At 52.3% G+C, this 13,882-nt stretch overlaps 1 protein-coding gene across 1 annotated transcript in view; it reads right to left on the bottom strand.

Moving 5' to 3' along the window:
• ASTN2 (astrotactin 2) overlaps positions 1 to 10,392 on the bottom strand; it is a 319,829-nt gene extending 309,437 nt beyond the window's left edge. Inside the window, 1 exon segment of the mRNA XM_068211459.1 lies at positions 9,974 to 10,392. Coding sequence (XP_068067560.1) covers positions 9,974 to 10,319 — 346 coding nt within the window. The 5' untranslated portion in view covers positions 10,320 to 10,392.
• Between the last annotated feature and the right edge of the window lie 3,490 nt (positions 10,393 to 13,882).

Below are 13,882 nucleotides of genomic sequence, written 5' to 3'. Positions count from 1 at the left end.
AGGTAAGTCAGGAACAGTGAAAATACACCCAGCTGCAAGTGGTGAGCAGCAGGGGTGATGGAGGCATCACCCTTCCCTGCTCCCACCCCACAGACAGCCCGCCCAGATGTTACCAAAGGCTGCAGGACTTGGACGTGAGCCATCAGCTGCCTCGGGGACTGACTGCAGAGGCAGAAGGGAGCATTAGGTGACAAAAGACTCACACAGCAAGTATTTCAGGCAGACATTTAGAGCTTCCCTCCCAAGAACTGCCCCACCAGCTGAACTCTACCACCCTGCTAATGCCCAGAAGCAATTCCTCAAGCGTTTAAACTTTATCATCCCCTCTCTGGGGCTGCACGGAGGGCACATTCCCCTGCGAATGCCTCTTCTGTCAAGATGCAAAGCTGTTGAAGCTGTGTGAAAGTAATTCCCACCCACTCCTACTGCCCCAGGAAAAAATATTTCTTTGGTGGTTTTGCATAACAAACAGCTACACGGTTTGCCTGTTTCTCCTGAGAAACTCAGGCTTAGAGGAAAACACCATCACAGCACTACTCTGAGTCCAGGCTTCATAAAGTTCCCCCTGCAAGGGGGGGAAATACTACCACAGAGATTAGACTGCCACTGCTCCTGATAACATTCAGTCACCCTGGCAGGCTGCAGCACACCGAGTTTGTAAAGCTCCTTGGGAATCCTTCAAGATGAAAGGTACAGTATGATACGGATGTATTATATCCATGGGCTTTGTTACAGCACACATTTCCTAGCATGGTTTTATTGCTGGAACACAAAGTTCAGCCGAAGCCCGGGGGCTCTTCAGGTGACGAATGCACCCCTGCAGCCCTCCCTCCCCTCTGTGGGGGAGGAGAAATGCCAAAGCCCCTGATGGGAGCAGCCACCGCCCTGCCAGCAGCAGCGGGCGAGGACCTGCCTGCACAGATAAGGCCAGCGTCACCTCTGCTGGATGTGCTTTCAGCCTGCAGCATGTTTGACTCCCAAATATACCTGTCAGCTTCCCAAAATGCCACTGCTGTCATTGGCTCCTCTACAGAATCCCTCCTTTCCTGCTGGACCTTCTTCAGCGCCTTCTGTTCCAAGCCACCCCCAGCAAGGGCCAGGAGTCTCCATCAGTTGAGCCAACCTTAATTAAGTGGTACCCAGCACTGGTGTCCCCTTAAATACCCCGAGCTGCCCGCCCTGAACATCTGCTCCAGGCAGAAGAAGATAATGGGAGAAGTTTGCTGTGGACACAGTTTGACCATGGGCTGCCCAATTTGGATGGCATGGAAGGGAGGGTGGGGAATACAGATCCTTTTGGATCACCTGCCGAACACATTGCTCTGCCTGGGCACCTCTCTCTGGCCAGATTTCTCAGGACATTACAGGTAGACGAACAAGGAGTGTGACTGAAACAAGAAGGCTGGGAGGAATTCCCTGGGCAGGGCAGGACAAAAGAGTTGAAACCCCTCTAATTCAAACAGATGGGAGGTTGAAAGGACATGGAAGAAATGTGACAGAGGTAGAAGGAAAAGGGACATATCAGGATGCCCTAATAAGCCCCCAAAGCTCTCCAGGGCCCCCACCCAAGCTGAACCCACCACACAGGTGACTGCTCAGGCCCAGCAAGCCAAGGTAAAGGGTTTCCATCACCCTTCACCCCTGAGAGCAGCCTGGGCAAGGCAGGGCTGAGTAACGGTGAGGTGGGGACACCTGACAGCACCTGCCGTGGGAGCCCCATCACCCCAGGAAGCCCACCTGAGTTGGAAACTGTCTGGAAGAGCAGACCTTGCTCTGGGGACACCTGCACAAGGAATTCATCAGGTCAGTGGCACCAACTTTTACCTCATCAGGCCCCCTGGTAGCAAAAGCAACATCCACAGCAAGAGTGAGATGGGGGAGAGGCTTTTCAGGCCAGGGTGGATAAGCAGCAGACCCTGGTCAGGGCTGCAGGGAACAGGCTCTGCTCCAGCCCCCCTTCCCTGCTCACACACACAGACCACCCCATGTTCCCATCCCAGCACGGGAGCACTGCAGCAGGAAGCTGATGTTACTGAGCAGTTGGCTTGAGGCAACAAAAACATTCCTATGCTGTTGCCAGCTCTGATATTCTGTCACTTGACCCCACAGTTTAGGGATGTGCTGTGCTCCCTGGAAGGACATTGCTTGAGAACCATAGAGAGCAGCAAGGGAAGGATCTGGGCTGTGAATGGCCTTGGGACAGCCCCAGGCACACTGGGGAATGCCAGCTCATGTTGGGCAAGTGCCTGGGCAGCCAGGAGCCCTGGGGTGGCCAGGGATCCCAGCCCACACAGCACAGCCAGGGCAGGCATCCAGCCACAGGCAAAGCCACCCTGCTGCCCTAGAGAGAGAAAAGGGAGGGAAAAAAGGAAAAAGAATCAAATCCTCAAAGGCACCAGCACAGCTGAGGTCTTGGTCATGGCTGGGAGCAAAGCTGGGGTTCCCAGAACCTGCACCCCAGTTATACAGCCCTGGAGCCATGGGAGGGTGGGCTCACCTCTGCAGTGAGTCCACCGCAGAGGCAGGGCAGTGCCCCTCTGCAGGCACATCCCATCCCACAGAAAGAAATGCACCAGGCAGCAAAACCCCCAGCCTGGCCCCAAATCAGGCTGGAGCCCGACATTCCCTCCTCCACTCTCATGTTCCTGCCCAGCCCTGGGGAGCCCCGCTCCCTGCCCCCACTGCAGCCCCGGAGTGCAGCTTGCAGTGCCACTTCTGTGCCATTGCCCTGCTCTGGAGGAGCAGATGGTGGAGCACACGAGGTGCCCAGCTCCATGGGGCCTCTCCCTGCACAGGTGACCTTTAGCAGTCCATCTCCCTGTGTGTGCCCATCCCTTGCCTCCCTCTCCTAACAGGATCACTCCCTTGCACATGCCTGGGAGCAGCACCATCAGCTCAGTAATCTTCCTAAATACAGCAGTTACCAGGTGACTGGGAAAAAATCTCTTATACTGCTGATGCTGCTAATGGAAAATTTCTCCCCTTTTGCTGCTGCTTTCAAAGCCAGTCGAGGTTTCCTACAGACTTTGTCTTGCACTAAGACAGGAGAGGTGAAAGCACACAGAAAGGAGTGCGGGAGTGGTGGGGGATGCAGAATGGGAAATAGAGGGAACTGCTGCTTCTGCCCCCTCCCCACCAGCCACCTGTGCCCACAGGCAGAGCCCTGACTCCAAATCTTGTCTGCCTCATCTTCTTACAGGCAGCCACAGCCCAACCTCCTCCTGCAAGGAATCCCTTCTTGCCCCTGACCTGCCGCAGGACACTGGAAGCATTCAAGAGCACTGCTTCTTGCAGGACAAACAGGGGAGGTGCCCAAAGGGACAATGGGCCAAAACTCTGTGATGTTTTTCCCCACTTTCCCCCTTCCCAGGAGACAACCAGAAAGCCTCACCCAGTCAGTGCAGATGCAGGCAGCTAAGATCACTGCTTGTCCCCTCTGCCTGCCATTCTGCTTCTTCAATACCATTAAGTGTCTCCATACTGTCTGGACACTCGAAACCTTAACTGCATTAGCTGAGACCCGAGCAGCAGCACAAGCATTCAATTCTTTTAAGTGGCCCCATTCTTAAGCTGGTTATGCACAAGAACCATCTCTGCTCGATGCCATCACGCACCCCACAGGCAGTGATGGGGCAGGACTGGGGAGCAGCATGGGAACACAGGCCAAAGTTCATCATCCTCCGTTTCAAATGGTTGCTACAGGAGGAGGACACGTGGGCACGGGCTGTACTGTGGGTATTTCAGATGATGAAAGGCATCAATCGAGACATCTTTTCTTCCAGCTCCAAGCCCAGCCCGCTCCACACTCTACATGGCATTTTTGGTGTGATGGCAGATGTTTCTCAAGCCACCTGCACCTGCAAACGTGTTAAAGAAGCATAAGTTCAATATCTCATCATTCCCACACATGGCACCAATCAGCTCTCCCGTGGTCCCAGCCAGTCCCATGCCGAAGCTCCTGTCACACCAGAAAAGCCCCAGGGCTCAGCCCTGTTTCACAGCCAGCCAACACCACACATCAGCACCGTGTCACCTGGGCAGCACAAAGGCTCGTCCATCACACAGCTGAGGTTCTCACTTTTAAGGCTTAGGAGGGAGCAGGCAGCAAGTTTTGGAGGTAACATCCATCTGCGTGGTGGCACTCAGAGGTCATTCACCACCCCATTCCCCACGGAGGACCGCAAGCTCTCTGCATAATTCTGAATAAAAGCTCATTATTTCTTCCTGAAAAAGAACAACTAAAGCCTCTGGCACACAGTCATCATGGAAAATCAGCTGGGAGGAAGGGGGAGCAAGGGGGATCCCCAGCCACCAGCCTCCTCCCGTGGCAGCTCAGCTGCAGCAACCAGCTCCTCTCTCCCTCCATAGTTAATCTTCTGTTGCCACTAGCTGGTCAACGCGGGTACTCTTGGAAAGCAGCAGCTCCCCGAGCACAGCCTGCACTCAGCTACACATTCCCAGCTTTAACTGGGAAAATCAGCCCAGAAAATAGCCGAGATGAAGCAAAATCCCTGTCAAGTCCTCACCCGGCCATGCTGGACAAGCCATGTTCGACCTCACCTTTGGGGAGGGAAGGGATGGCCTCAGGACTGACCCATTTTCCTGGGCATTTCTTACCTACAGCCTTTCAGGGGTTATAGTGCTTGCAGACCTGCAGCTCGGCATCCACATCACCAGTACCACCCCACCCTGAGCTGGGCTCTCTTACCAGCTATAAAATCCAACATCTTGGAAAGCTGGAGTAATCACACAGTAATACAAGGAGGGGAAGAAATTACTACCAGAAGGTTTTCCTCTTTCCTACACCCTCACCAGGCAGCCCCCACCACCAGGGACCTGGCCCAGACCCCAGAGCACACACAGCTGTGGATAGGAATGGAGGGGCAGGGAAGCAGTCCCACTGTCAGATCTGCAGCTTCCCCTGTCCCAGGGTGCCACCAACCTCTCTCATCCTCACCACACCACCTCACAGAGGCTTTTGGGGTGGAAGATGTGACTCTTTACCCATTGGATTAGCTGGGGAATAGAAACAATATAAACAAAAAAAAAAAACCCATAACAAATTAAAAAAAAAAAAAAAAAAACAACAAAAAAACAGCACTTGATTAACCAAACCTCTGAGCTGATACTCCAGGCATCTCAAGCCTAGCAGGAGGCAGTTAATGCAAAGGGAGGTGCAGAAACCAGACTTCACTCATCAGGTTTTCTGCAGAGATGACCCCATGTTTAGATGCCAAGCCCTGATGATGGGGTTGCACACAGTGCTGCTCCAGACCCCACAGGCCAGCTCAAAGCAGGGAAGGGCACTTCTGAACAGCAGCATCAGTAAGTTGCAATCCCAACCACACTCCCCAGGTGACCCTTCAGCCTCCCCACCTGCTCTGCAGGAATTGGTGACCAAAATGAGGGTGGCTAAACCCTGCTCAAGCATTTCTAGGAACAGCAGTAAATACAGTCAGCCCATAGGGAACTGAGTGCTTTCCATTATTTTAATGTATTAATAGAAACTCAGAATGACTGAGGTTGGAAAAGGCCTCCAAGATGAAATTGAGTCCAGCCTGTGACTGATCCCCAGCACATTGTCACCCAGCCCAGAGCCCTGAGTGTCACATCCAGGTGTTCCTGCAAGACTGAACACTCCTACCCTAAAGAGAAGTGCAAGTTACAAGCTGACTTTGGGAATAGTTAAGAAAGAAGATAAAAGAAGGGGCACTGAACTGCTGAGGAGCTGGAAGAGCAGGGGACAATCATCAATCAGCCACACACAGGGGCCACAGGGGGACACCAGGAATGCAGACACACGAGCCTGTTTTGTGAAAACCACCAAAACAAAGCCTCTTGAAGCACTGCAGAGCCGTCAAACAGCATCCATTAAAGCCATTTATGAGAAGTGCATAGTAAACTGTTCTTATGTAAGCCACTACAGGGTAAGAGCAGTGGTGAAAATTGGTCTGCCTCTTGCCTTCTCTCTCCTCTATATAAAGCTGCTCACACATAGACAGAGCTCATCTAAATTAGCTCGGAAGCAAACTGCCTCATTCCCTGAATTGCACTCGGAGCAGGCTACGCCGTGGTGGAGCAGCTTCTGTAGGGAACACATGGCTGCTGACTGAACCAAGATCCATACCTCAGAGAGACCCCACTGGGCAAGGAGAAAGTCAATGATAGGCTGCACCGTTTGCAGCAGAGTAACTCTAGGAGAATTAGAGAGGCCGGGGGGGAAAGCCACAAAGCATCAGGAGTATCCAAGGTTAAGGAAAGGGCAGGATGCTTTTTCAGGAAAGGGGAGGCACAGCAATTCATAATGCACTGGTGGCACCTACATTTGTCATTTCCTGCCACCACTGGGCTTTGCTGAGTAATTTTATAGTAACGTAACTGGGGGGTAGTGGGAGAAGCATCCTTCTGGTCTCCAACGCAAGAGGGAAAAAATAAACCGAGGCGTAGGAAACACAGAAGCTGTGACACCCCACTGGAGGAGGGACACCGAGCACAGGGAGCTGCCAGTGGGTGTTTCAGCAGCAGGTCCCCGCTGCAGCCCAGGAGGGATGCACAAAGAATCAAAGTTTTCTACCTTTGTTGGGAGAGGATGAAGCCATCCCCAGCCTGGGCTCCCCACCTTCCTGCAGGCGCCGGGTGCCCACCGAGGCACAAAGAGCTGGAGCTACTGTCCAGCATCCTGAAGTGCCCACACGGGCACACAGGGAGAGTGGGGAGCATCCCCAGGTACCCTCCTGTGAAGCATCCCTGGTACCCTCCTGGGCACAGAGAGAGAGCTGCTGTGGAGCATCCCCGGGTACCCACCACCCCCTAGTGGGCTCCTGCCTTCCACGAGCTGCTGCTGCTGCTGCTCCTGATGTTGCCAGCGAGCCACGGGCCCAGGCTCAGCTGTGTGGATGTTTCCTAGTGCTGATTTCTCCTCCATCTCAGCCATGCAGTGGCTCCTGCAGACCAGGCAGCCCCACAGGCAGGGATGCTACACTGGAAGCTCTCGCTTTATGCACTTCAGAGAATAAAATCTCATATAGTCAGGGAACAGATAAAGTCGTTTCCTCCCTAGAAGGAGGAATCCTTTAAGGAAAGAGGACACTGAGCACTCCACGTGTTTTGTACCAGCCATCAATTCAGGGCATATACCTGGAGGATGTGGCACTTCAGGACATGGTTTAGTGGTGGCCTTGGCAGTGTTTGGTTTACAGTTAGACTTGATGATCTTAAAGATCTTTCCCAACCTACAAGATTCCACGACTTTAAGTTTCACACCACTGCAGACAAGGCTCTGGCACCTGCCAGCCTTTAGCTGCAGATCACCCACCCTCCTTTAAATGCCAAGGAGTGAGGAGCAGCACAGGACCCACTGCAGCACTAGGAGATTTACTGAGCTGGGACTTGCTGAGCAGACCCAGGAGTACAGCCCTAGCTGCTTAAACTCATTGCCACCAAGAAAAGCAACATTTTCTTTCCTGCCTGCTGGCCTGGACAGACTTTTGAGCCCTGCAGAACAGAGTGGCCTCAATTTTTTCTCAACTTATTTCACTTCAGAGTCAGTACCATCAGCACCATGTCTCAGCTCTGACAGCTTTATGCTTCCTTTTCTTTTTTTTTAATCTCTTTTTTTCCTTTCAAAAACCCTCCAGGATGCCAGTCAGGGTGGCTGTCCTGAGCTGTGTGCTTTAGGAGGTCATCCTGCCCCATCCTTACCCCGCTGAGGCCAGAAAGTGATCTCTGCTCACAGCAAGATCCTGCACTCCAAGACATTCAGGAGTCCTCAACACATTTGCAGCCGGCAGGACGTCAGCTCTTACGTGTCCTCCTGAGCTCATGCCCAGACAGCCACTAAACATGTCCAGCAACACGCATAAAGGGATACAATCAGCTAAAGATAAGGACCTGCAAAGATTCTGCCAAAGAGAATCTCTGTCCCCACCTCACTCCCAAGCCCTCCCGCGTGTAGAGTGATTTTCACCTCCAAGAGCCCATTACCAGGCAGCAGCTGCTCTCCGGTTCCCAACCAACAATGAAGTTAGAAAAGGATGGAGAGGGAAAAAAACCACCACAGAAAACTGCAGCCTTAATTCCTGCTCTAGGAAAACCAGCCAGCAGAAATCCTCCACATCCCTCACCCAGAGAAGAGTTAACAGCGAGCGAGACAGTTGCCACACTAGGAGATGGGGAGAAATGCAACAAATTTCAAATATCAGAACATCCACAGCAATTCATGAGCTAGACCTTGGGGAAGGACAAGTGTTTTACCTTCTCTGGAGGCAACAGACTGATTAATTCCAGGACCATGATGAAGCCATCCCACCATAGGCTCAGCCTCCGTTTGTCTTCCAAACTGCCTCACGCCTGTGAGTCCAAGGGAACAGGAGAGGATCTTTTGGGGTCTTCTGTTCATGAAGGGGCAGGAAAACGCCCAGAGATTTGCACAAGACATGCTTCATATTTATGAGTACACACATAACCAATATGCCAGGCAAGTAAAAGAAATGTTTAGATGAAGACATGGTCTCTTTACTGGCAGGCACTCACAGAAATAGGATTTGCTACACAAGATCGTGCCTCTGATCTATCAAGACAAATTTCTCTCCTTCAACTTGAGCTATTATCTAAGCTCACACTGAGGGGTTTCTTTGCTATCTGATATATTTAGATCAGTTCGCAATTCACACCCAGTCTCTGAAGAAATTGTACTCTAATCTGAAAATTAACTCAGTGAACCATGAAACTTCTTGTTACTTTGAACCACGGTATGGTAAACGTCATTCCTACTGCATCAAACCTTTGATTTGTCACTTTTGTTAGTGGAAACAGAGTATCTGGTTTGTTTCGGATTTTTGTAGTTGACCAGCCATGTCTAAGGAAACTGCAAAGCAGGAACCCGAGAGCCTCAGGAAGTACCACCAACTTATTTATTAGGGCGTTTGCTACAGCAAAGCTTCACACAAGGTAAGATGACAGGACTGGGGGCACAGACAGGCATTTCCCTACCCCTGCTCATCGCACCCAGTGAAAGGCAGGGACTTGGGGTCAGCTGCCCCCAGTGAGCCTGGACATGGGCACACCTCTACACACCTGAGACACGCGGAGAGATCCGCTGGAAGTCACAATCCCGTGTGTCACGAGATACCTGAGACCCGAGTTAAGCAGGTACCCAAATTATCCTAGGTTTGGATGCCAAAAAAACAGGGCAGCTGATGGATAAAGCAAAGATCAACAAAAACCCTTCGGTGACCTGGCAGAGTAAACACTGCACTGCCCAGGTGACATTAGGAACAATTCTCTCGGAGGACTGGCTGATTACGGCACAGAAATGGGTAAAAGTGACAAGAGGCATCTCGGGCACCCCATCCGAGACAACAGGATCCGGCATCAAGACCGAAGTACGACCACAGAATTGTCTCTATTCCCATCCCCCTCCCCACAAAGCTGAGAGCGGAGGAAAGTCTGCAGCGTTCGCACAGACCCGGGCGCTGGAGTTGTGCGTGAAGCGAGAGCGAGCCTCGAGAATTAACACGAAGCATTTATAAAGCCAGGCTCTGGCTAGGAAAAAACAGCCCTTCCCGCTGTGCCAGGCTCAGCGGCACGTCCTCGGGGCTCAGAGCTCAACTTGGAGCACACGAGGCAGCCCCCATCACTTCCAGCCTGCGCGGGGTTGCTCTCCTCCTCCCGGGGAATGCTCTTCTCCTCCCGGGGCTGGCAGCGGCGGCAGCCTCAGGCCCTGCTAAAAAATCCTCCCCGGCAGGAAAGGCAAAAAAAAAAAAAAACAAACCCAAAAAAAACCCCATAAACCCAAAAACCAGGATGCAGCACAGGGACAGGGTTAGAAAGCCCCAAAACACATCGAGCTGCCCGCGGAGCGGGGAGGGCGGACACAGAGCCGGCACGGCGGGTGTCGGATGCTCGGGGATGCTCCGGGATGGCGGGGCGGGATGCGGGACGGGACGGGGCGGGAAGCGGCGCGGGCGCCTACCGAGGGTGAAGAAGGGCAGCTCGGTGTTGTCCAGATCGTCCTGCACGGCGACGCGGCCGGGCAGCTCGCTGCGGACGAAGAGCAGCAGGCGGGACTCGGCGGCGGCGGCGGGCGGCGGGGCGCCGCTCCAGCTGATGTCGTTCTCCCGGAGCACCGGCAGCGTGGACACCGTCACCGTCTTCACGCGGCAGGGGCCGGGGGGCTCCCGCGACGCCGCGGCGCCGGGCCCGCCGCCGAGCAGCACCGCGGGCGGCGGCAGCAGCAGCAGCAGCAGCAGCAGCACCGGCGGCGGCACCGGCGGCAGCGGGGGTGGAGCGGCGGCCCGGCGGCGCGGCGGAGCGGCCATGCCGGCCGGAGCCAGGCGCAGGAGCGGGAGGCGAGCGGAGCCGGGCGCTCTGAGCCGCCCCAGCCCCGCCGCCGCCGCCGCCACCGCCCGGGCCCGCCCCCCGCCCCGCCCCGGCCCCGCCGCCGCTCCCCGCGGACCCTCCGCCCGCCCCGCGCTGGGAACGCCGCTCCCCGCTCCGAGAGATGCGCTCGGCAGCGGCCCCGGCCCCGGCTGCGCGCTGCTGCCGCGGCCACGCCGCTCCCGCATCGCCGCCGACCCGCACAACTGGGGGGCTGGAGGAGAGGGGCTTTGGCAAGGGCACGGAGTGACAGGGCAAGGGGGGGTGGCTTGGAAGTGATGGAGGGAAGGGTTAAATGGGATGGTAGGGAGACATTCTTCCGTGTGAGGAGGGCGAGTCACTGGCACAGGTGGTCCAGAGGAGCTGTGGATGCCCCTGGATCCCTGGAAGTGTCCAAGGCCAGGATGGACAGGGCTTGGAGCACCCTGAATAGTTGAAGACCCTGCCCGTGGTGGAGGGGTGAAACCGGGTGGCCTTTAAGGTCCCTTCCAATCCAAATCATTCGAGAATTCTATGATTTTATGGAAACCCCGCTGTCCCTCCCACTTCTCCCCCATCCAGCTCATTGCCACTCTTTCCTCAGGCTGTTCCTTCCTTTCAGGGTAGTGCCAAGGTACAAAAGCACAGAAATGAGTTTCCTGAGAGCTGCTACTAATTATTATCCTCTCCTAAGTGAATAGGCACCTCCAGCATCCAGGACACACAGGGATGGCTGGCAATGACAAACCCGGAGGGGACAAGCTTGTGACCTAGAGCAAGGATTTTTGATTTGCTGTTTGCCAGCCAGCTTTTAAATGGGGGCCAGAAGGATAAATGACCCTGAGGTCTGAGCTCAGATTCCTATACCCCTCCATCACATGGATGCCTCGGTGCCACCTGAAGGCTGGAGCTTGTGCTTGAAGACAAAACCACGTGAGCTCCACCGCCGTGGTTTTGCTCACACTCTGGTTTGAACTGCGGTGGAGCCACCTGGCTCTTCCAACTGGAATAATGGGGATGAGTTTAGAGGCAAACCTGTCCCTACAGACAAAACACACATTTGACCCCAGCCCCAGAGCCCCATGAACTCCTGCCCACAGTCGGGCATGACTAACAAAGACAAGGAGAGACAGCCTACAGGAGCTGTGAGTCAATGACTCACAACAACAATTTCCTAGTGACTGCTAATCTACCTGATTTTATTTGTAGATGTACATATAAAAGAAGATGTCAAAACCCTAACAAAGCATGCTTAATGCTCAGGCTTATATTATTTTCACAAGCTAATTAAGAGCAATTCATCACATGCCTATTGAGGCAAAACAGCCTTCTGAGATACCTAGGTCATCAAATGTTAAAACCACAACAAGGGCAGAATGGCAATGAATATGAAACCCAGCAAACCAACACCTCCAACCCCATTCCCAGGGGCCATTCCCAGCTCCAGCTTCCAGCCTTAACAAGCTGTAGCCCCGCTGTGGTGTGAGAACAGTGACTGTTTCCAGCTACAGGAATAGAGAGAAAGCAAAAAGCTCTCACCAGCAAAACAGGCAACTTATTGCAAAACACTAAACGTGGGACCTTGGTTCTGTCTAAGTTGGAGAGGTGAAGTTTCTAGGCATGCTGGAAAAAATTATTCAGAGAAAAATGCAGCCCTGTCAGATGTTTGTTGAGAAAAGTGTAATACTAGGAAAAAGGTTTCCTTTCCTTTCCCTTTCCTTTCCCTTTCCTTTCCCTTTCCTTTCCCTTTCCCTTTCCTTTCCCTTTCCTTTCCCTTTCCTTTCCTTTCCTTTCCTTTCCTTTCCTTTCCTTTCCTTTCCTTTCCCTTTCCCTTTCCCTTTCCCTTTCCCTTTCCCTTTCCCTTTCCCTTTCCCTTTCCCTTTCCCTTTCCCTTTCCCTTTCCTTTCCTTTTTCCTTTCCCCTTTCCCTTCCCCTTCCCATTTTTTTTTCTTTTTTTTTTTTTTTTTAAGGAGGAAAGGGTAGATTTTGGACTGTTATTGGTACATGTGCTCCTTTCTTTTTCTTATTTTTTAACATTTCTTCTAGGCAAGGAGTTCAAAGAACCAGTGCAGCATGGATACACAAAATGGCACACAAGTAGCCAATAGAAGTAAATTTTAAATATATATTTTTTTAGAACTGCAAATCCTGAAAAAAAAAACAAAAAAAAAAAAAAAAAAAAACATCTCTTTCTCTTTAAGGAGAGAACTACTTCTATCTCCTTGTAGCCACTTGCTGAACAACTGCATCCATTTGCCATAAACAGAGATTTTTTGCTGTCGGGTACCAGGAGATTGTGGTAAGGGGCTGTCCTTGGGCAATGAAGGGGATCTAGAGACCCCCACTGCTGCTGCCCCAGCTCTGAGCAATGCGGTTCCTTCTCTCAATTTGCTGAGGGTCCAGCTGAACTGGGGAGCAGGACACGTTTTAGGTGCATCCAGATTTTCCCTGACCTAGCACACGCCATGGAGCAGCGAGGTGAATGTTCTCCAGGGCTTAGAGATGGAAAGCAAAGGTCAGGAGACACAGGCTGACACGCCTGCTTTGCTACTGACTGTCTGACTCCAGGAGAAACAGAGACAGGAGAAAACAGAGGTCCAGCAGCTCTGTATACTCATTTGGTCCTATTTTGCCTTACTTTTTATATTGACAAAGTTCTGCTAACAACTCTGTGCTGAGCAGCACACCGAGATTTTCTCAAGTCCTCCTGTACAAGCACGGACACGATGATCAAGGGGAAGGTTCTGCAAACCACTGCCTGCAAATGGGCACATTCAGCTTCCATTTAGTCTGGATCCTTCCCGGTGTAATGCAAATCTCTGTTCTCATTTTGGGGAGAAAAGGATTCCACCTGCTTTTTCCTTCCAAAGAATTGAGCTAAAGGCAGAACTTCACTGTTTGAAAACCATCAATCACATTTTCAAAGGGGAATGTGTTAATCCTGCTTTAGAACTGAGGTAACAGGTTTCTATTATCCCCCCCCCCCCTTTTTACAGCACGAAAGTAAATGGCACGAACAGAGTTCTGAGAGTTTCACTTGCTGAAAAAATATTCTAGGAACACTTACAGAAGTTTGTCTAACTTGCAAATTTGGAGATGCTTTAAATCTGAACAAACTGGGGATTTTCAAGCCAATTGCGTAGCCCGTAACCCAGATTGCTATTTCTAAATGAGGCCTATTTTTAATATCTTTTTCTTATGCTTCATGGATCCAGCTTTTCCTTGGGGATGCCAGTGCCTGCCTGACCGTCGATTTCGATAGCACTGGGGCCAAGAAAGCAGCAGAAACTGCCGTTCCCAGCAAAAACTCCGGATGGAAATGGAAATCGTCTTGCAAGTGAAAATGCATTGCACTGACAAGACCCATCTGGGCAGGGTGAGATGAGGGACCTGACAGGTTGTCAGGAAGCACCAGCTCCATTCTCACCTCAGCTGCTGAGTGTGCAGCTTGGGGGCAAATCCCTTCTTTTGTCCCCAATCTCTTTTTTTTTTTTTTTTTTTTTTTTAATTTATTTTTTTTTTATTT

The sequence above is a fragment of the Anomalospiza imberbis genome, chromosome 21 (genome assembly GCF_031753505.1).
Source record: "Anomalospiza imberbis isolate Cuckoo-Finch-1a 21T00152 chromosome 21, ASM3175350v1, whole genome shotgun sequence".
Classification (NCBI taxonomy): Eukaryota; Metazoa; Chordata; class Aves; order Passeriformes; family Viduidae; genus Anomalospiza; species Anomalospiza imberbis.
The sequence above is the reverse complement of the archived record's forward strand: the minus strand, read 5'-3'. Positions and strand labels throughout refer to the sequence as shown.